General features: G+C 38.9%; 1 protein-coding gene across 1 annotated transcript; it reads left to right on the top strand.

The window, feature by feature from the left end:
* Positions 1–3135: 3135 nt before the first annotated feature.
* On the top strand, positions 3136–19725 carry RUVBL1 (RuvB like AAA ATPase 1). Its single transcript, XM_054387316.1, has 11 exons — positions 3136–3276; positions 3940–4026; positions 4630–4762; positions 8671–8822; positions 10083–10172; positions 11019–11168; positions 12204–12267; positions 13485–13683; positions 15627–15729; positions 18782–18873; positions 19197–19725. The coding sequence occupies exons 1-11, from the start codon at positions 3136–3138 to the stop codon at positions 19354–19356; spliced, it is 1371 nt and encodes a 456-aa protein (XP_054243291.1). The 3' UTR covers positions 19357–19725.
* Positions 19726–21495: the final 1770 nt, after the last annotated feature.

The following is a 21495-nucleotide window of genomic DNA, read 5'->3' as shown; positions in this document are numbered from 1 at the left end:
TGTCCCACTGAAATTTGAAAGCTTATGTGAAACTAGGCCACGTCCTGTAACCTCAAACATTTAGTCTAGGAAAACAGCTCTCAAGTCTCCAGCTCCCACATCGGGTATCGCATGACGTCTGTGCCACATAGGAGACCTCAAACAGGGAGGGGAGGGGGGTATGACAAAAGAAACGTTGGTAAAATGAGTTGATTAAACCTGAGGAATAACAGTTCAGACTGTTAGTGACAGGTATTATATTTTTCTGGTTAACTGGCTAGTGAAATATAAAATTAGAGCTTCTATAATATGAGATAGGCAGAATGGTTGAACAGCTTACTTATGTTCCATGTGCTCCACAAAGGAGAAAGATGATTCATGCTTTCAATGAAATCATTTTACCCTTCTCCTCTATTGTGTGAACTATTCAAAATCACAAAAATTGTATTATGGTTGAGGTTCAGTAGTTCCTCATACTGATGCATCATTACACATCAGCTATCAATTATAAAAGATAATTTAAGCTATTTAAGTTCAGTTCTAAACTTTCCAGTAGTTCCACTTGTACACTGCTCTTTCTGGGGGAATAAACAACTAACTCTGTGTGGTCTAAAGGATTATTGTTTATTTTCCCCTCACCCAAATGTACTCTTCTCTCCCTCTTCAACTGAAATTTCAGTACAATACTCAAAGAACATATGGAATGAGTAAAACAATCAATATAATGAACTATGCCCAACCATACATAGTTTATGGATAATTGTAAAGCCTGTTAAGTAAAACTAACCTGAGTAAATAAGAGGGACCTGAGTAAATAAGAGGGACGAGCCAGCCTCACATCTATCAAGCAAACGATTACTTGCTAGCTCTTTATTATATTAAAGTATCATATTCTACTGCAAATACAAATCTAAATAATTTTTGTAACATTTTCTGCAGCTCAATACTAAAATTGTACCTTCATCACGGCAAGTAGGTTTTATGTACTGAACAGCAATGGTCACTTGCAGACTGAAGTTTTAGGTTCTATTCCAGTTCTATTTTGAGACATGATATTGCTGTAGACAAATGATTAACACTTCTGTTGTTACCCACTTTTATCAGGAAAAATATTTAATTAATATTTCTAAAGTTAAAGAACCCTATGTAGCACACCTGCTTTTTACATGGAATATTTCTGTCCTTCCTCTAAGTTACAATGAAGACTAACAGCAATTCACTGTTCTCGCCATTTGCATTCCCCTATATTGAATTTCACCAGGAACAAACAGACAAATATTGGATTTGAAATGCCATAATCTTAAAAATAGGCCTACCTGCAATATCAAACAAGATAAAAAGGAGTATATGGACATATTTCAGTCTAAGTTAATAGATTTCACCCATTGCTAGCTCTTCTTAAAAGAAGGGCTGTAACTACCCTGGACTTCTTATTAACAACATCACTGCCTTCAGAGCTCTTAGAAGACTTGCTAATTATTCTTCCAGAACTGGCAGAAACTTGAACTCTGACCAGACTTACCCACAAGACTTGCAGCAGCTTAATGCACTAGAGAAATCAAAGTTGTATATTTGCTCTTTTACAGAGAAAAAAAAAAGCCTGCATTTCAGAACGTATTAGGCATTTGCATTCTGTGACTAATATGACCCTGAGAGGATGTATAGAGTCAAAAAGTATACACACTCTTTTAATTATTTAAAGGATAGCTCATGTTTGAATTCAAAAATCCTTGGCTAAACAGCTGAATAACAGGATACCTTTACAAAGGTGTTGAACTACATATGTGTGCAATTATCTTGTAATTACAACTTTAAACTAGATTATGTAAATATAAACCGACAGAACAATTAACAGAAAAAGAAAGCAATGGATAGCAAAGTCTTTTCTTTCCTCAACGACATTTATAACAAAAAATAACGGAAGGTCTTCCACAAAACAAAAAATAAATTAAAAAATAGCATGCGTATTGTTCCCTGGGCATCTGCAAATTGAGCCGTAACTCCCACCCTTGCTAAAAGCTGCCCTCCTAGCTTGTACTGTCACAGGGCTGCTTTTGCAATTCTCTCTGGCAGTACTTGGGAAAGCCAAAATAGTAATTGCATAGACAGCAGTCCTGCATCATACCATGTTAATCCATTGGCCATGAACTTTTCAGACACAGCTATAACTTTACAATCCAACACAGAAAACACTGTATATTCATGGGAAGACTCTTTGTCTCTTTTTGGGAGAGAAATCCCGGTATCGACAGTGTCACAGACCTGAAGGAACAAAGTTAAGATCTGCACAGCCACGGAACTGTGATGAGAAGATGGGAGTACTTTTTCCTCATTTCAGTAGGTCAAAGCTCAGGAAGATCTACAGGCACAGCATACATTAAAGCCTCAGATACTACATAAAGGCTCTGGCCACATGGAATGGAATTATTTTGAACTTACACTGAAAGCTAAAAGTTAGCCAGCAACTTCAAGCAGGCAAGATACTGCCTTTACTTTTTTTGTTTGTTTGGGGTTTTTTAGACAAAAATTTAGAAAACACTCTTGGAAAGGCTCGACTTTTATAAGCTAAACTCAGCAGAGGCTTTCAGAAAGCTTTGCTCAAAGTTCCTGGCATACTGTAACCAGCCGTGGGCAGCCCTAGCATCCAGGACAGAAAGAGAAGCATCCAGCACCGAGCCGAGCGCAGATAACTCAGGGCTGCCTCTTCCCCAGCAGCGGGGAGAAAAACAGGGTCCAACCACAAACCAGATTCAGTGAAGCAAGGAAGTGTTTCTGGAGGGCCATGAAATCTGCTGAGCAAGAACAAAGTGGTTTTCCCCTTCAGAAGGGCCTGTGCTTTTCGCCGAAAAAGCCCTACCGCTCCTCCGCCCCGCGCCGTCCCTAAGGATTCCTTCCTCCCGGCACCACTCCTCCGCAGTGCCCGCTGCCAGACGGCCCCTCTGGAGGCGGCGCTCACGGAAACAGGCTGACGGACCCTAAAAAGTAAGCACATCCTGCCTATGACAGCCATGCGCTGTGCCCAATACATATCGAGAGCGCCGCCGCAGGGGCCAATGGCAGAGCGGGGCGGGCAGAGGTGGCTGCGCGCCGGGAGCCTTGGTAACGCGCGGGCCGCGTGTGGCGAGTGCGGTTGTTTGGGGATTGTTCTGTCCTGCCATGAAGATCGAGGAGGTGAAGAGCACCTCGAAGACGCAGCGCATTGCTGCTCACAGCCATGTCAAGGGACTGGGGCTGGATGAGAGCGGCACCGCCAAGCCGGCGGGGGCCGGGCTCGTGGGGCAGGAGAATGCGCGGGAGGTGAGCGAGAGGGGTGGCAGGGCCCGTCCGGGGCTTTCTCGGGGCTCTGCAGTCTCCACCCCAGTTGATTTGAGAGTCTGAGGGGCCCCGGGCGGTGTGGGGGACAGGTCTGGGTTGTACTGGGTGTTATTTCTAAGTCCCGTTAGTGAGTGAAGTTAGAAAGACTTTGCCAGCGCTCCTCCGTGTATTCCGCCGTGTGAGAAGCGATGCGGGTGATGAAAGCTATTCTTTACAGCGCTACTCTTTTTGCATTAGCTGGCGGCAAAGCTGGCTGACACCCTAGTGTCTCAGGTTTTAGGCGTAGAAGTTGGGGTATAAAAGGCAATGAAATCTCCAGAAACTCAAAAGAGATTTTGTGCAAGTGGGGACTGAAGCTTCCGTTTCAGTCTGGTGTCAGGCCTGGTGGGTGCTTTAGCAGATCTGTCATTCTGAAAGTCAAAGATTAATTTCCTGTGTTATTTTTAAATGTTTCTGTATGCCTGCAACTCCAGGAGGGGATAAGACCTGTGTTCTTGGGTTGAGTTTTGCTTGTGATTTTTTTTTAAGTGCCTGTGTCATAAAGTTTTAGGCTTTTCTGCTTTTGTCTCCCTTTTCCTGTGAAATATTTTTGATGGACCAAAATTATAGCAATACTTGTTAACAGTGTAAATATTTAACTTCCAGGCTTGCGGAGTTATAGTGGAACTGATCAGAAGCAAGAAAATGGCTGGCAGAGCTGTGCTGTTGGCCGGACCTCCTGGAACTGGCAAGGTACTTAGTTTTTCTCTTTGATATCAAATAAAATATTCCCAGATCTTCTAATTTGTCTTCAGAAGCATTTTGGGGTAGTATTTACACTATATTTTCATCTACTGGAATTTTTTTCATCAACATGTTGATGTGGTTTCCTGCTTTGTATTTTTGGTTTTGCCATGTCATCAGCATTGGCAGCATTCAGTGATGCGTTCAGGCATTCGTGTGGAACCACTTCTTGTAGAGTACCAAACACATAAGTAGTATAGTCTCTGAAGAAGAGTCTTAGAAACTAGTTTCATATTAAAAGTCTAAATAGTTTTTGCTTTGTTTAAGTATTTTTTGCATTTGTATTAGATGTCAAACTCTGATGCCCACTATCATTTCGTTAAGGTGTTTCATAAATTTTTGGTAAAAGTCACTTTATATGTGTCTAACTTCCTGGGACAGAGAAGGGTTCTTATATGGGAGGAATGTGTCACACCAAAAAGCCTTGATATTAAATTGATAATTCGCATTTGGAAAGTCATATGAATGAGGAAAATTAACTCTGTGCAGAAAGAATGCTTCGTTAATTCTCATAAAAATTCATATGTGGGTTTTGCTTTTGTTGTTTTGAAGACTGCTTTGGCTTTAGCTATTGCTCAGGAACTGGGAAGTAAAGTTCCTTTTTGTCCCATGGTTGGAAGCGAGGTCTATTCTACTGAGATCAAGAAAACAGAAGTTCTAATGGAAAACTTCCGACGTGCAATTGGTAGGTTTCAGAAAAAGAAAAGTTAAGTATTTGCATGATGCTTATTTTACTTTTCTTCATTCTCAGTGGTCATGGTGGTTTTCAGATTATTGTATGTTGTGGGGTTTTGTAGTGCTGATCCTAATTTAGTGAATCTTTTCCACACAGAAAATGTAACATCTTTCTGGGGCACCAGGTTTTCTGTTTATAAATCATAATTTAGTTGTTGTGTTATGATTTATTCCATTTTCCCAGATTCTCACCTCCAGGTTGTGTCTGTGACTTGAATAAAACTGAAAGAGAAATTATTTTTAGTTTCTTACACTAGCAGAAATACTTGTAGACAGAAAAATGTGCTCTTCTATTTTATTTCAGTGATTTCACCCTACTAAACAGTCTTAATCAGGGACTCCCAAATGGCAGTGTTAGCCTGACAGTATTCCAGCAAGCACAAAGTAAGTTCCATGCCAACAAAATAAATACTTTAACTTAATGTCTTCCTCAATTCCAGAGCGTTTTTACAAGCTTGAAGTAAATTGGTTGAGTTTGCAATGCAGCCTCAATAATATCTAAAAAATCTCTTACATAATTGCTGCTGACAGCTGATAAATGCAGTCAGAAGTGGCCCTTGTTTGTATGAGGGTTGGCTAAGGGTAGCCTAACTGATTTTAGCACTGAACATGTTAGCAGTTAGTTTTCCTGGTTTCTGTACCATGTTTCCCCTTAGACTTCATCTAAGTATTTGGTGGCAGCAAGGTGAAGAAGTCTCTCAGTTCTGCAATGAAACAGAAGTATTTCGTTGACTTCTATAAGAAAGCAGCTCTCAGTAGTCTCTGGTGTTCTGGTTACCCTGAATCTGGCAGGACCTGGGGGAGGGAAGCCAGAGACTGAGTAGTCTGAAATATTTCCTTGATGTGATGAAGTTCCCTGTCAGAGATTGGGAAACCTGAACCTACAGATGAAACTTATGCCATCCATGTTGTCATTTCTAGAGATAGCAGTATTTTAACTCTCTGAGGTTTAACAGCCAGCTACATTGTTAGTTCCCTGCATTCCCTGAATGTCAATACAGAGACGCTTCTAAACAAATATTGGTGTTCATGAAAGATGGAACTTCTTTTATTCCTTTTTGTTGAATTCCATGTCACATTTTCATAACAACCTTTATTGAATATTTTTTTATCAGTGTGGAGAAAAAAAGTAATCTCTGAAATATTTTAAAGGACTAATAATTACTGTTTCTCGTAATAGAATGTTCTCCAATCATGTTTAGAATTCAGTTACATGTTAGCTTCTCTGCCTGATAAATAAATAATATACAAGGATGTGTTTTGGAAAAAAAAAAAGCAACAAACAACAGTTGTTTGCACAGTGCAATGTCAGCTGTGATTGGATGCAAGAGAAGCTTCAACTCACACTTAACCACTACTTAAAATATTAATGTAGGTTTTTTGTTTGCTTGTTTTGGAGGTTGTTTGGTTTTTTTTGGGTGGCTATATAGTTTCTTATTAGCAGATTCTGTACACATCACCTGTTGCTCATTCTGCATTTTTATTTCAGAGGGTTTAGCTGCTTGAATTTCTACAAATGGCAGGGATGTTAACATCAAATTTTTACCCCTTTTTTTTTTTTTTGTCTGACTGTTTTGGACCCATCACTGTATAAGGAAGCTGGGATGACTATGAGTTTACAGCTTTTTTTATTGTTGGGAGTCTTTTAGGAGCAGATATGTCATAGTCTTGTGGTCAAACACTGCTTGGGGGGTAGTAGAGAGCTTGTAATACCTAAGAAACATAAAAAGACAGGGTGGGAAATGAGGAGACTGAATTGTATGGGTTAAAAAGCCTTCAGCTGAGAGAGATTAATCCTATATAGATCTTGTTAGCAGCTGGCAAGGATAATGACAGTAGCTAATGTTAGAGCTCAGTTGCACTAAAAAATAACTACTGGAATAGCCACTTAAATAGCATATCTCTTCCCTGTGTCTCCAAACTGTAACTGCCAGTAAATCAAACAGACACTATTTAACTCCATATAGTTCTGTTGAACCAGTAGGAAATGCCTCTCTCTTTAAGTTGAAGAGCTCTTTTGAGAATGAAATTTGTAGTTGATATGTGCAGATTCATTTGAAAACAAAGGATAATCAGCAGCAAGTTCAAAGCATCAATCACCTTTGTTCATACTATGTTCATCTGCAAACAGTTTTTTAATAGACACATCTATACGAGCACATGAAATCACAGATGTGCATTTGAAGCAAACCTCTAGGTTGTCCTCACTGACTCAGCTTTGGTTTGCTTTGTGGAGCAGACTCTGAGCATGTGAATTGGATTCTTTTCAGATTAAGTGAAAATGGAAGATATGCATTAGCAGCATACCAAATATACACCAAACACAAATGGGCTTCCAGTTTTTCAGAGCAGAATAGAGCTCCTGCTGAAAGTTTAGAAACAAAAAGGAAAAAACAGACCTGTGGATGTCTGCTTCTTAGCACCAGCAGTTCACATGTTTCTTCAGGTTCCTTGCACATGCAGCCTGTGGGATGCAGCCTTGTCTAGGTCAGGTTTATAACTAAGGGTTCATGGTTTTTTTTTTTTTGGTCTGATGTTTTGGCGTACCTGAGAAAAGCATGTTAAGAAGTTGCTGAAATTAACTTTTATATAAAACTTTTTACGTAGTGCTACTTAAGAGAAAGCAACCAAGAAATGACCATGTTGTCCACAACTAATCTGTTTCTCACATTTCAAATCCTGGTCTTAATTTGGGTCCAGTAGAGGGAGACAGACTCATACTTGTCAGTTCTTTATATTCCCCTATCGGCAACTCCAGATTATTGGTGAAGTGTCTGATCTATTTCAAAGCAAAATGAAAAGTTATGAAACAAGGAAAGTTTTATAAAGTCCTAATAGCCACAGACTGGGCAGGATGACTTCCTTATATCTTGTTACAGCCCATTCATTATTTTTGCTATGGCATGTGTGTCTCATAAAATACTTTATAGAGTCTCTTCAGATGTGGGTTCTTTGAACTTTTATGTAGTCTGAACGTCTGTATAATTGTAGTGGTGGTGGTGATGATAGTGGTTTTTCTTTGGAACAGTCTAACCATAAAAGTCTTCAGCTCCATATTATTCCTCAATTTAAAGTAACTTAGTTAATTACAACAGTTGTGACTAGAAGATACTCAGATACTATGACAATTACTCAACTGTCTGAAAACCAGCAAAGTAAGGATGTCATTTTCAGCTATTTTGAAGTAGTTTTAGATTTGCATTCTAGTGGATTCTGCTAAATTTTATCTAGCTCAGCTTTTGCTATTAACTTGAAAAATATTTTGAATGATAGAGGGGCCTTTTTTTTAATTTTACAAGGTTTGATCACAATTGTCAATTTGGGTTATTTTTAACTCAGTTGCTAAAATTAAACATTTTTTATGAAGTTAATATTTTTCTCTTTTTCTTTACTTTGCATGGATTTTCTGATGGTACAAAAATTGTCTAGAACTTGCAGTTGTACTAGTGTTGCTGATCTTTAGTTTCAGAAGATGAACTGTTTCTCTGCCTTTAACATAGGGGAACAAGTCAAGCAGATCCCTGCTTTGGGGGAGGGAGAAGAGAGGATACTGACATTTGCTTCAAGGACTAATAAGACCAGACAGAAAGAAAACAATTTCTTGCATTTTAATAAATTGCTTCGTAGGTCAGAACTTGGGCTGAACTTTTGCTCTGATGACACAGGGTGAATATTTTCACTTAATATTGCAGTAGAGAACAGTAATTGATCTTTCTGCTTTTGAAATGAAAAAAAAAATTATTAAAGGTAATGCAGCCTAAGAATATATTGCGTTCTGTTGGTACTAATGCAGCAGTCTCCTGAGTGTGTGCAGCCTTTGATTTGTTCACTAAAACTATTCTAAACAATTTCTTACAGGGTTGAGGATTAAGGAGACCAAGGAGGTTTATGAAGGAGAGGTTACAGAACTAACTCCATGTGAGACTGAAAATCCTATGGGGGGTTATGGCAAAACAATCAGCCATGTAATTATAGGACTTAAAACTGCAAAGGGAACCAAACAGTTGAAGGTATGTATGGTAGAGTCTCAAAAAAATCCTTAAGTATTTCAGGCCTGTATTATTATTTTTAGCACTTCATATTTCCGCTTTAAGCTCTTGCTGCCCATCTCTGAGGAGCAGCCAAGAGGCTGTTGCCTGTAGCTAGATGACTTTATTCTACTTCTGAGCGCATATACCTGCTTTGTATGGAATATCTATTAGGAGACAAGACAAATGTCTAGTTGAAATTGGGGATAAACCCACTGTTCAGTACAGCCCCTTTGCTCCTTGATAGCACACACTTGCATGTCTTCAGAAAGCTAGCAGCACGTTTAAGCAGGAAGAGGTCCTGATGCGGTTTTGCAGCATTACTAGTACCACAGAGAAACAGGAACAGGCTGAGCTCGGAATCTAAACTACGTTCCGTCTCAGTCTGGGATTGGCTGCTTAGACTGGCTATAAATTTATGTTTGTGATAACAAATGTACAAGACGAATCTTGTTTGGTTTGTCTTTTCCTGATGCTTGACCAAACTTCTGAAGGTGATTTTTGGGAAATCTTACTTTCTCAGTGTAAATGTTTTTTTCTGTCACATTCTGTCGCTGTGCTCTAGTAAGTATTTGATAGAGAAACTGGAAATTGAGCTGGTATACTGCCAGCTCAGACCCAGTTTCCCTTTGTTTTCTTGTCTCTGTCCATGTTGTTCAATTTCCCTGTCAGAGCACAAGAGAACTGAAAGCTGTCTCTATTGTTAAGTATCATCTTGCCTTCAGTCACTCTGAAAACAAGAAAACGCAGAGCAAAAGTGAATAAACATGTACTGAAACAAAGCTTCTAACATATTCCATACCCACGCTTCCTCACTCAGCTCCACAGGGGACAAAGGCTCAAGAAATCAAGTAGCATCATTCTGTGCTATGGCCAGAATTTTTTTTAAAAGTTATGCTAGCAAGCAAGAGAAGTGCTACTTCCCAGCCATAAATACATGGTCACGTTACAAAAAGATACTTTGTGATACATGTTTCTAGCATTTAACCATCACTTCCTTCAAGCTGCAGATTATTTTTTTTTTTTTTGAAGAAAGCAAGCTCTGTGCATTGTCTTTTCAGATTTGTTCTTTATCACTATTTCAAATGCTACAGCTTTATAAAATCCTAGAGGTGTTGTTGGGGGAAGTTGCAGTTTAATTCTGTCTGGTGGGAGTGAGCTTTTTAGAATAAATTTATTTTTCTTGATTACCATGACAATATGGAACTGTTTTGACCAACTGTGATGTTTGCTTAACTCCAGCTGGACCCAAGCATATTTGAAAGTTTGCAGAAGGAACGAGTGGAAACTGGTGACGTTATTTATATTGAAGCAAACAGTGGAGCTGTCAAGGTAAAAGGAAAGTTCGGGACTTCTATGCAGGTGTATGTATTCTTGCAGACCTTTCTCTGCCTTTGTCAGAAGTCTCTGATTTATTAACCTTAACTTACATGAAATGGTTACATGGAAGTTCTAAAAAGAGCCTAGTGTCTTCCTTATCCGGAGAGAAAATTCTCTCTTGCACTGAAAGAACATGGTCATCTGGCTCACAATTAAGGTCACCTGGCAAGGAAGCTATCACTGATGCTGTCTGGATGAGTTTTCTTTTCTGTAAGATCAAGACATCTTTAAGGGAAAAGGAAAAAACCAAGCCACTTTAGTCATTTTCAGGCTGACATGTGCATGTATTTAATCTTTCTTCTATCGCTTTGGTATTTTCTTCACAAGATATATACATGTAGAAGGGAATAGTGCATTAGTTAGCATTCTTTTCATATCTGATTTAGAAAGCAGTGTACAGCGATACTTGCTGTTTAATGGATGAGTGTAATATTTTTGTATCATATAATAAATCACCCACCTACAAAGGAGTCTTGAGCAGTTCTCCCAATCTCTAGTTAATCTGCTAGATTTGTCCTTTAGCAAGAATTGCGTACAGTTAAAAGAAGGGGAAGAGAGGAGTGGAATATTCTTGCCACTGAAAATATCAGGTGTTTTTCAACAGTTTTTGAGCTTTGATCAGTAGATAGGGTATGCCTGTTGCTAAGCAGGGAGTGGGATGTCTGAATTGTCAGCTGAAGCTTGTCAGGACTGGAATAGTGAACTAAAGCCCTTTATCTTTATCAAGTTCGTGTCACTCAAGGTTTTGGCACTGAAACTAATTCTATACCTGGGTTTCTCTTCTTTGCCTTTCCTCAGAGGCAAGGCAGGTGTGATATCTATGCTACGGAATTTGACCTTGAAGCTGAAGAGTATGTTCCCTTGCCAAAGGGTGATGTGCACAAGAAAAAGGAAATTATTCAGGATGTCACCCTGCATGACTTGGATGTGGCCAATGCTCGACCTCAGGTATCTGACTCCACAGATTACTGAAAAATTATTTGACATATATGTGATATTTACTAGAATAGTAAAGGAGATGTTGAAATTAAAGCTGTCCTAAATCACCCTTAAAAATTCCTCTGCAGGAAAAGCAGTAGGTGTTAACAGTCTAGGCTGTTCCTCTTGACCAGGGAAAGACATTACTACTTTCTCTCCCAAGGGAAAGTTGCCTACAAATAGGAGGTAACAGCAGATCAGATCTGCATCACTTTTTTGGTTGAAAGTTGTGAATACAAATGAATTTGTTCTTCTCTGTGGTTTTGAGGCCACGAAATGGAAACTGCAAGCACTATAATAAAAGGTCACTAAGTATTTCTGACTGCTGTGGATTCTGTTGATGACCCTGCTTCCTTCAGAAGTGTTCCATAGCTTCTCATAAAATTTCCTTGTGACTTTCAATAGAGCTCTGGACATACTGCAGCAAAGAACTGAAAGTAGGAGTTACTCCTTGCTGCATCTTAACCATCTAGGTCACAAAAAAAAAAAAAGCCACTAGCTGTAAAATATTTTTGTTTTAAAGACTGGCATCCCTACAGTCAGATACAAGCCCTTTATCTACACCATCTCAAAATAAACATAATTTTTCCAACAAAATAATTTACATGCAAACCCCAAGGTGTTCAAGACTCTTTAAAACTCAGCATAATTGCCCCTGTGTTTACAGGCTGAACACCTACTGAGCATGAAGGAAATCCAAGTCTCTGCATTCCTTGAGAATTTTAGTTCTTAAAAGCTTCTCTGTGACAGTATTTTAGAAGATTATCTGTTTTTCATGCTCTCCAAATGAATGAGGCTAGAGAAAGGGTGAGGAAGTAGCTAAATGTTTGTTTAGAATACTGTGGAAGTGATGACCTAACCTTTGACAAGATTATCAGCTACTGTTGATAAAAAGTACCTAGATAACTTGCAAGAAACAACTCCAGCCCATTTCTGTTTTATAAAATTCTCATAGTATGTGTTTGCTCTATGACCTTGAGCTGATCCATAATGTTCTTCTCCTAGGGTGGGCAAGACATCCTTTCGATGATGGGACAATTGATGAAGCCTAAGAAAACTGAGATTACTGGTATGAATCCTGCATGGTATTTTTAGACCAGTATATCCTATATGTTTGCAAGTTAGAAAAGGATTAAAACCAGGTTTATTCATGCACCATCTCTCAGTGAATGCCTCCATAGGATTTATTAATAAATATTCAAATTTCAAAAAACACTGATAGAGTTGCTAGGATTGCAATGGCTGGAAATGGTATAATATGTTATTGGTTCACACACTGATAAAATATAACCTGTCCTCTACCTGTCTACATGGGGAGAAAGTGTTCAGAATGCTTAGTGCCATCCCCCTTCTCAAAACACTCCTGCCAGAGAGCATGAGTTTCAGATTTTGACAAAGAGCCAAACTGAACAACAACAAAAAGAATCTAAAATACATTGTTAGGATGTGTGCCTGCGTGAAGAAACCATACTGAATTTCTGTGGGGTAGTAAAATGGCTTCTAAAGACCCTACCCTTGGCTTGGTTTAGATACATCTTCAGTAGACAGGTGCTGTAAGTGCACTACTGCTCTTCATACCTACAGATCATTGCAGGGAAAAAATGATCTACAGAATGATCTATTCTCCTTCTTGCTTTGAAAGCAATGATGTTTCAGTAAGTGACTATCTAAATTTAGATCTAAGTGTTTCAATACCTAACTTGAATGGCAGTCTTTTGAAGTACTGTCTGTGCCAGGGGTCACTTTTTTATTCTAACGTCAGATTTATTGATGTAACATCTTGCATAGCTTTGAGACCTGGATGTTCACAGAAATTTTACGTAGCCTTATTTTTGTTTGGGGTTTCGTTTGCTTGTCTTTTTTCTTTTGGTTGTTACACACATTTCTTGCTGAAATACAGTAGCAGTATTTTGTTCTTTCAGTTTTCAGCCATGCTTGAAAACTTTGTCAAGTTTCATGTTTTAAACTGAGGTTTGACTGACTACCCCTTCTCCTCTGGCAAACTCCCTAAACCCACAAAAATCAGAGTTTTTCATAAGCCATGTGAGAGGACACAGACTACCTCAGTGAAGTGTTGGAAGTTTAGCTTAAATATATTTTGTTGCACAGATGTCTCCCCAGTACAGTAGTGAATGCCACAGAGTTTCAGTATCACAGAGATTTTTTCCCTGTGTTGGTAAAATACCAAACCGTGAAAAACTGAAAGAGAATTTTGCTTGCTTTTAGTCTTTCGTACAGACTTACAGGTCTCTAGCAGAGCAACTAGCAGTCTCTTTTTGTTCTCAGATAAACTTCGAGGAGAGATAAATAAGGTGGTAAATAAATACATTGATCAAGGCATCGCAGAATTAGTCCCAGGTGTACTCTTTGTAGATGAAGTTCACATGCTGGATATCGAATGTTTCACATACCTGCACCGAGCTCTGGAATCTTCCATTTCCCCCATCGTCATCTTTGCTTCCAATCGAGGGAACTGTGTTATCAGGTATGATGTCTAAAGTTGAATTTTTCAGTTTGCGTTGGTCCATAAACCTTAGAATTAGCCGTACAAGCAGTTAGAAGCACAGAAGGCTTTTGTCCCCAGTGTTGCACCTGTGATAATCCCTGGGTTGTAAACTGTATCAGTGCTTAAGAACTGCTTGTGAGCTTTGTGATGGGACAGGCATTTAATGCCAGGCTGGCTGAGTTAAACCAGAATGGTTTTACTTCCACTAACTCATCCTTCTTTCTCTAACAGCTTCTGAATTGTCTTATTTCCTGGGTGATCTGTAACACTTACCTTTTTGATTGGATACCTCAACATATCTGTTGCTTCCACATTAGGGACCTCAGAAGCACCAGACATACAAACCTCTAATATAATAGTTTACTGCTTTTTCTCTTTTTGCTGTTTGCTATCCCCATTGCATCAGACTTAAGCTTCCCTTTCTTACTGCTAAAGCATGTCATGGTTTAGCCTCTCCCTGCCCTTCATTATTTCCTGCTATGTTGGTCTGTCATTCTTTAGTCTTACCATCTAACTTGTTTTTCATCTCCACAGCATTTCATGTCTCCACTTCAGTATTTCACACCCACACAATACATTCTTCACATGTTCAGTAGAAGCGCTCTCCTCTTTCAGATGCTTCCTTAAGGTCTACTGCTAATTTGTGGTCTAGGTTTAATTATGTCTAAACAAGGCGTCATTAGCAATGAGTGCTACTCTATCAATTGATTTACTTCAGCTGTGTAATCAGCTATTCCTTTCCCTCTTAGCACCTCATCTGGTATTAATATTTCTCTACTTTCATTGCGTAGAAGTTAAACGGTTTTGAAGGGCTTATCACCTTGAGGTGGAGATTGCAACACTGCCTTTGCAAATTCATAAAAAGGCTGTCTTGTTAAAGTAGAGCAAATAGAGATCTGCCAGAGTATGTTCACTGAAGATTTTGTTATGAAAAAAAAAAGTTTAAGAAAAAATGTCCATAGAATGGTTGTATCTAATCTGGGTAAATTAAGCCCTTAAAAGCAAGTTTATAACTGTATATTGCTGTCTCGAGTAATTAGCGATGCTGATTTGCCTGCTGATGACTTCTAAAAGGGTTGGGTGAACATGGATTGTATAGTACAGTTGATTCTATAACCTCATAAGAGAGGAAATCACTTCAGAGAGTGTGCTGTTGACTTAAGACTACAGCAGATGATTTCAGGGCATTCATTTCTCAATGGCCAAAGCCACAGTGACTGAATCCTAGCACTGAACTGAAATGTAGTTCTCTACCAGCACTTAACTGTTTTTACCTGTGATCTCTATAGATCTCATGAAATCTGGATATCTTTCACTTTTGTACTTCACAGCAAATTGTGGTGGAAAACCAAGAGTAGGTGTGTCTGCAGCCTTTGCTGTTGGGTGTTGTATATCAAACAAATAAAATTATTGTGGGTCTACATCCTGCTCTGTACTTTGTGCACAGACCTTCACGTCTCAACTTGCTGGATTGCAAGCATAGAATGTAATCACTGCAAGGACTGGGGGAAGGATTGAACTTACTCAGCAAGAGGGAATGTTCTCCAAATAGGTGACAGTGTATATAATTTCTACTGATAGTGCTAAGCAACTTACTAAGATTTATTTGTTCCTTGCCAGAAGATACTTTGGAACACTAGAAAAGACTGCATCGTAAGATACAATGCAGGGAAATGTGATGGCAAGCACAACCTTTTAAGTATTTCTGAGTGGCATGTTTAAGGGCTCCAGAAACATGTTTCCCTTAGGCTGACCACTATGACCTTCAGACTAGAATGTTTTGTGTCTGTCTGGGGAGTGTGTCTCTCTGGAAAGACACAAGAAATGTAAACGAGTAGATGTGTAGTCCCTTAGAACTGATTTTGGTAAACTCAGCATGCTGAACTCAGAATCCTATCTGATCTCTCTGGTGTCTCCTTTAGAGGAACAGAAGATGTAGTGTCTCCTCATGGAATACCACTGGACCTGCTGGACAGAGTGATGATTATTCGAACCATGCTGTATACACCCCAAGAAATGAAGCAGGTAGGCACAGCATTTTAAGATAAATTCTTGAAAGTCTCTGGAATTCTAGTCTGTCAGGACAACTGCTATGTCTCTGTGTATTCTGTTAACTGTAGAGCTGTTTGACACTTTGTGGTCACCAGGTTTTGTGCCAGAAAGCTTACCACTTCCTCAATGCATGCTGCTTTAGTAACAGTTTATAGTAAGATGGTTAGAATCATGCATGTCTGATTTCCACCCTGTGATGGGTCCTATTGGGAAGCCTATCTAGAGCTGAAAGTGACATCTTGCTTGCGTGAAATAGCGTGATTGGTAGCTGACCTTATCTCTTGCACAGATGTGCTTTGCATAGACTTTGCAGATTCCAGCAGGTGATGCTTTTTCAGGTGCTGTGTGATGAAGTATTACATTTTGGGACCTTTGGTCCCAGACATCAAGCGAACTGTTCCTCTGTGTAAGAGATGAGAGGGATTGAGGAATGCAACCTCATGAACTGTACTACAGCTCTAACCCACTAGGCCTGTCTCCTTGAACTGGGAGGATTTTCATTGCCCTAGTCAAGCTTGGAAATGCAAGCACAGTAAGTGTTGCAGAGATAGGCTCCTGAATGCCTGGAACTTTTCCTGTGGGGCCATCACAAGGTATTGTGTATCGATTATAATGCTTAGGTGCCATTATGATGCACCGTGTCAAAGATCCCCCTCATTAGCGTCTCAATGCTGTGAAGTGACACAGTGCAGAAGACATTAAGGTTTATCATGTCAATTCTTTGTATTATTTAAGAGATAGTGTCAATGAAGGAGAGCATTGTCAGGAGATAATGGTCTCCTCCTGCTGGATAAGTGCCAAGGTGAAGCCGAGGCATTTATCGAATATAAACCTAGAGGCTCCTTTCTTGAGGAGCTTTTCCTGTAAGACTGTTGTGAGCAATTCTCAGGATAATTTTTTGGTGCCTTAAAGGACACTTTAAAGCATTGTGGTACAGATTACAGTGGATGCAGCCCAGTGATTTAATAATACGATTATGTTTTGTACAAATAAAGCGTGATTTTGACTCATTCTGGAGACGTTGACAGACACTCTGGACTTCCCTATACTGTATGTGAATTTTGTGTAATTAAGGGAGTAGGAGTATTTACTCATAAGTTATGTTTTGTTAAGGTTGCCGTATATAATACCTGCCTGGTGTGCTCTATTATAGTGCAGATAATACACTACTAAAGAGCTTGTTTCTGAACTGTGGATTTTCAGAAGAGCTGGCTAAGTGTTGTGATTTCCACTCTGCACAGGAGTAAGGGAGAGACAGTGTTTACAGTAGCATTTCCTAAAGCTAAAAAGAGTCCAGCCCATTTTCCCATAAATCATGTTCCCACAGTGAGGTAATCTCATCTTCCCTTAAATTAAGGCTTTTAAATGAGTTCTCTCAGGAGAAGAGAAGGAATTGTTACACTTAACTTTGATTTCCAGCTAAATACAGTTGGGGGGGCTTTAAAAATAAGACATCCATAAATTTATCTTTTTTTTTTTTCTCCCATTTTTCTTTCATTCTAGGAAATTTTCAGTAGGATTTTTCTGTGTGAGACTCTTGGCCTTGACCTTTCCCAACTGATTTATCAGCATATTAATTGTCTCTGTATTGTTCATAACTAGTTCGAAATATTTCTTTGTGTTGATAAAGTGAGAATCCCATTGTGTAGCTCCACTCTGAAAGTAAGACCCACAGATACCTTGGTGTAACCACAACAGGGAAGAAATTCACTTATGCATAGTCTAGTCAGGTATTGTTGTAACCAACCTTTAAAATCATATTAGGGGCTATAACTGGGACATTTTGTTCCTAATGTATTTTACTTGATAAACTCCTTATTTTCCTATATCATAGCAGCTTGCTTCTATATGTATTTCCTGGGTTAATGGCTCAGACCCCAGTCCTTCATTAAGGTTCACCAAATAGTTACTATAAAAATGTTGTTAAAGATGGGGCATTCAAGACAAATGCCTTGTTTCTAGCAGGGGAGGAATAAAGGAGTAGTATTTCAGTGAAGAGAAGGTGAGCTGAAAGAGGGAAAAAAAAACCCCTCTTCAGTCTGAAATAGGCAAACACTGCTGCAAATTGCAGTATTCACTATTAATATCTTAGTCCAGCTTCCTGCCATCTCAAGCTGCTCTCTAGCTCTGTTCCCTACCCTGACTCCTGGAGCGTATTTTTATGGCTTTAATTTAAACGAGTGCCTCTTGATATCTTGTTTACAAAGCTGCCAAAGTGAAAAATACCTGTATTATATGAGGCTTGCAGTTCCAGAGTTATCTCAGCACTACAACACAACATCATTATCCAGTCTGCCCCTTATCACTCAGCTGGTAATACGGACTACCGAGAGACTTGTGCCACTTTTGTTACAGCTTTATATGCTCAGGCTCATTGGTGATATCTTGCTTTCCAACTTTGTAAAGATCTTCAAACTGGTACAATCCTGAGACTGTTCTTGAAAGATTAGATTCTTCTTAGTGATTTTTATTTTTATTTTCTGCTTGCAGGAATAGGTGAATCATAGAAAGTAACTTTTGATTTATTTTACTATCTTCTTGTCAATTGAATAAAAAAAAAGCGTGTTGTGAGCTGCTAAAGAAAGGGTGTAGCTTTCTGCAGGGTTCTTTGGAGGGCATTACTGTGTAGTGGCAATGATACACTGCAAAATTTAGTAATTAGCTGGTATAGCTGTCCACAAGACTCCAGCTGTTGCTTCCTCCATACTTTTTCAGGGGTTTTTTGTGTGTAAGTTCTCATTCTGCTCCTTTTTAGTAGATACACTTTGGTAACCATGCAGAATTAGTATGTGGTAGTCCAAATGTGTTACTTTACCTGTCTCTTGTGATAATTATTTTTCAACAGTGCATTTGTCTATTCAAAGACTTAGGATTCTACAAATTCTAGTTCAGTGGGAAGTTCCACTAGGCTAATTCTCCACACTGTCTCTAGCGTGTCTCATCTCGTAAGCTGGCAGAGTTGCCAGATATTAAGCTATCCTGATTGTTTGGGCTGGTATCTCACTTAACTCATTCATTCCAACAGATTATAAAGCTTCGTGCTCAGACAGAAGGAATTAATATTAGTGAAGAAGCTCTAAACCACTTAGGGGAAATTGGTACCAAGACAACTTTAAGGTAAGTTGTGTGCAGTTGGCTTTTCTCTTTAGTATGACTGGGTCTAAACCCACTGAAGGACAACCTGCTTTTGGAAGCGAGACAAATTTCTTCAGTACAAAAAATGTGGTCTATTAAGAGCAGTGCTAACACTGAAGAAAAAAAAAAAAGGTGGTAATCCTCTTTCCTTTTTTAAGGAGTGTACATGCTGGAGAGTCTTGCAGATTTTTTTTATGCTGCTGGTAGAGCCATGTGTTTCCTAACAAGTCTCCCACCCCTGCATTTATTCCATTCACTGGGAATGCCTGAACTGTAATTATGCATCAGTCTCTGTTTGATCACAGGTATGCTGTGCAGTTACTGACCCCAGCTAACCTGCTTGCCAAGATTAATGGGAAAGACAGCATCGAGAAAGAGCATATTGAAGAAATAAATGAACTTTTCTATGATGCCAAATCCTCAGCAAAAATCTTGGCTGATCAACAGGAGAAGTACATGAAATGAAGAACTGATACCAAGTTAGATGCTTTGAAGTGGCTCTAACCCTTACCCAGGGCTGGCTTAGTTATCAAGTGAGAAATTGTTAATGGTTTGTCTCTTTTGGGACTGAAAAAATATTTAAATGCTGGACTGTTTTGTCAGGCCCAAATAAACTATCAAATGTTCCTATTTCATTAATCAACAATAAGATGCTCCATGCTGTCTGTGTAACATCTTAGTCTTCCTTTTATGAGTGTATATGAAATGAACAGCTCTTGACCCATCAGTTTTGTCTTTAGATTGCATTACAGAAGAGCTCTAACTGAAGTTAATGCTTAAGAACAGTCTATTTTCTTTATGAATGTTGTTTTAAAATAGTTTCCTTTTACAGATGAGAACATTTTTTTTTGTTTGTCTGAAGTGCTTTATAATAAAATATTTCAAGAATATTGTGAGCTTGCATGTGTTTGCCCTGGGTGTTGACCTGCCTAAAGAAACAGCCAAAATAATTTGGAGTTAAAAAAGACAGATAGCAGTAAAATGGATCTACAACACAAAAATAGATCTACAGCAAAGGAAAGAAATAGGAAGGGAACCTTTTAAAAGCGTTTACTTTACTGTAGGTCGTGGTTTTTATTTTCTGAAGACCTTGCTTGAGAACGCAGAAGTACATAATGGTAATTATCTTGGCCCTGTTTAAAGCCTTTCTTCCAGAGTAATTTAACCTTTCTTTGGGTTTTCTTAAAGGGAATTAAATAAAAGTTGTTTTCCACCATGGTTAGCTATTTTTTTTCTTTTACACTATGTTCTGTCTCCACTTCCTTAATCTGGAATCGGAAAAAATTTACAAACTAAAAGTGAGATCCTGCTCTGCACATATTTTGCATGAACTTAGCCTTAGCCTCTTGTTCACAAGGTGTGCTTCCTTGTTTTGTAAAGCATGGATACTTGATTTCTTCACAGCACTCTGAGATTAAATGATTTGATGATTAAGATCCTTGTAACACTGAAACACATCTATGTAACCATGTAAATTGATGAACTAAGAAAAAAAGTTGATGGTTTATAAAGTGAGCAACTTCATATTCTATATTAGAAACTTTAGTGATTTAAACCACTCTGTACAGGTAATTAAGCATGGTTCTTAGACTAGGGTGGGAAGGGAAGAAATAATAAGACACCATAGGTGTCCAGTTTTAAATACCTTTTTAAGCTGCAAAGTGAAGAAGATAAGTTTTCAATTAATACTTCCAGCCTATCAAAATTATTAACCCACATTCCCGAACGAGAAGCTTTCTGACATGTACCAAACACTGAGCTACTAAGCTTTCCACAAATTCCTCACAGAAAGTTACCAGTTCTTCACACTAGGAGAATCCCAGTGGGCATTACATTAGGCAGACTAGGGTAACTGCTTTTTTATTTTGAAGGTAGAGAGCACCTCTGTTCTTCATTTGCTAAATGGTCAGAGCCAGAGCATGCATGTTTAAAAAATAGATTGCCATGGCTTAATGGCTGTATGTCAAATGCAACAAGGCTTCTAAAACTAACATGTAAGCTCAGTCATAGTCTTTTTGAGGAAGGAATCCAGCTGCTAAAAGCCTCTGTCCTCACCCCTGATGCTCCAGAGGCTTCTCTCTTCCTTGCACTGAAATGCTGATTGTAGAAATTGCTAATGATTTTTCAGCTACAGAAAATGTGGCCTGGACAGCAGAGACTGCTGGGGGAAAAAAAGTCAGAGCTGGAAGCAAGCTAGATGGTTTGTATTTAATAATGTTTTGATCAATTTCTACCATCTCAGTCATGTAAAAACTTGTCCCATTCTTCAAAGTAAAATTCAGTGATTTGTCAGCCAACCCTAATTAGCTTTTGTATGTCAAATAATCTATCTACTCCTTTCTCTACATCTGCAACTGAACAGCAGTGATGGAGATATTTAATGAATGTTTTGTGGTTTAACTGTGAATGTTTTTCGCCAAGGAGTAGTCCTCTTTCATACCTAAAAATCCTCTTTCTTACAGACTCCAAATGAATAGAGATTGGAATGACACCACAGCACTTCTGAAATCTTATTTTACTGTGGGAGGGTGGCATGTTCTGGTTTAGTGCTATGGCACGATGGAAAGACCCAGTGGGTGAAGCTCCTGCATGGTCAGAATTGAA

Source organism: Indicator indicator, chromosome 15, assembly GCF_027791375.1.
Source record: "Indicator indicator isolate 239-I01 chromosome 15, UM_Iind_1.1, whole genome shotgun sequence".
NCBI lineage: Eukaryota > Metazoa > Chordata > Aves > Piciformes > Indicatoridae > Indicator > Indicator indicator.
Note: the sequence above shows the minus strand (reverse complement) of the source record. Positions and strands in the feature narration are given on the sequence as shown.

Excerpts from the sequence above, each read along its gene's own strand:
- RUVBL1 (XM_054387316.1), top strand. The coding sequence starts at position 3,136 with ATGAAGATCGAGGAGGTGAAGAGCACCTCGAAGACGCAGCGCATTGCT. Across the intron at positions 10,173-11,018 it reads CAAACAGTGGAGCTGTCAAG|AGGCAAGGCAGGTGTGATAT; the intron begins GTAAAAGGAAAG and ends GCCTTTCCTCAG. Across the intron at positions 12,268-13,484 it reads TAAGAAAACTGAGATTACTG|ATAAACTTCGAGGAGAGATA; the intron begins GTATGAATCCTG and ends TTTTGTTCTCAG.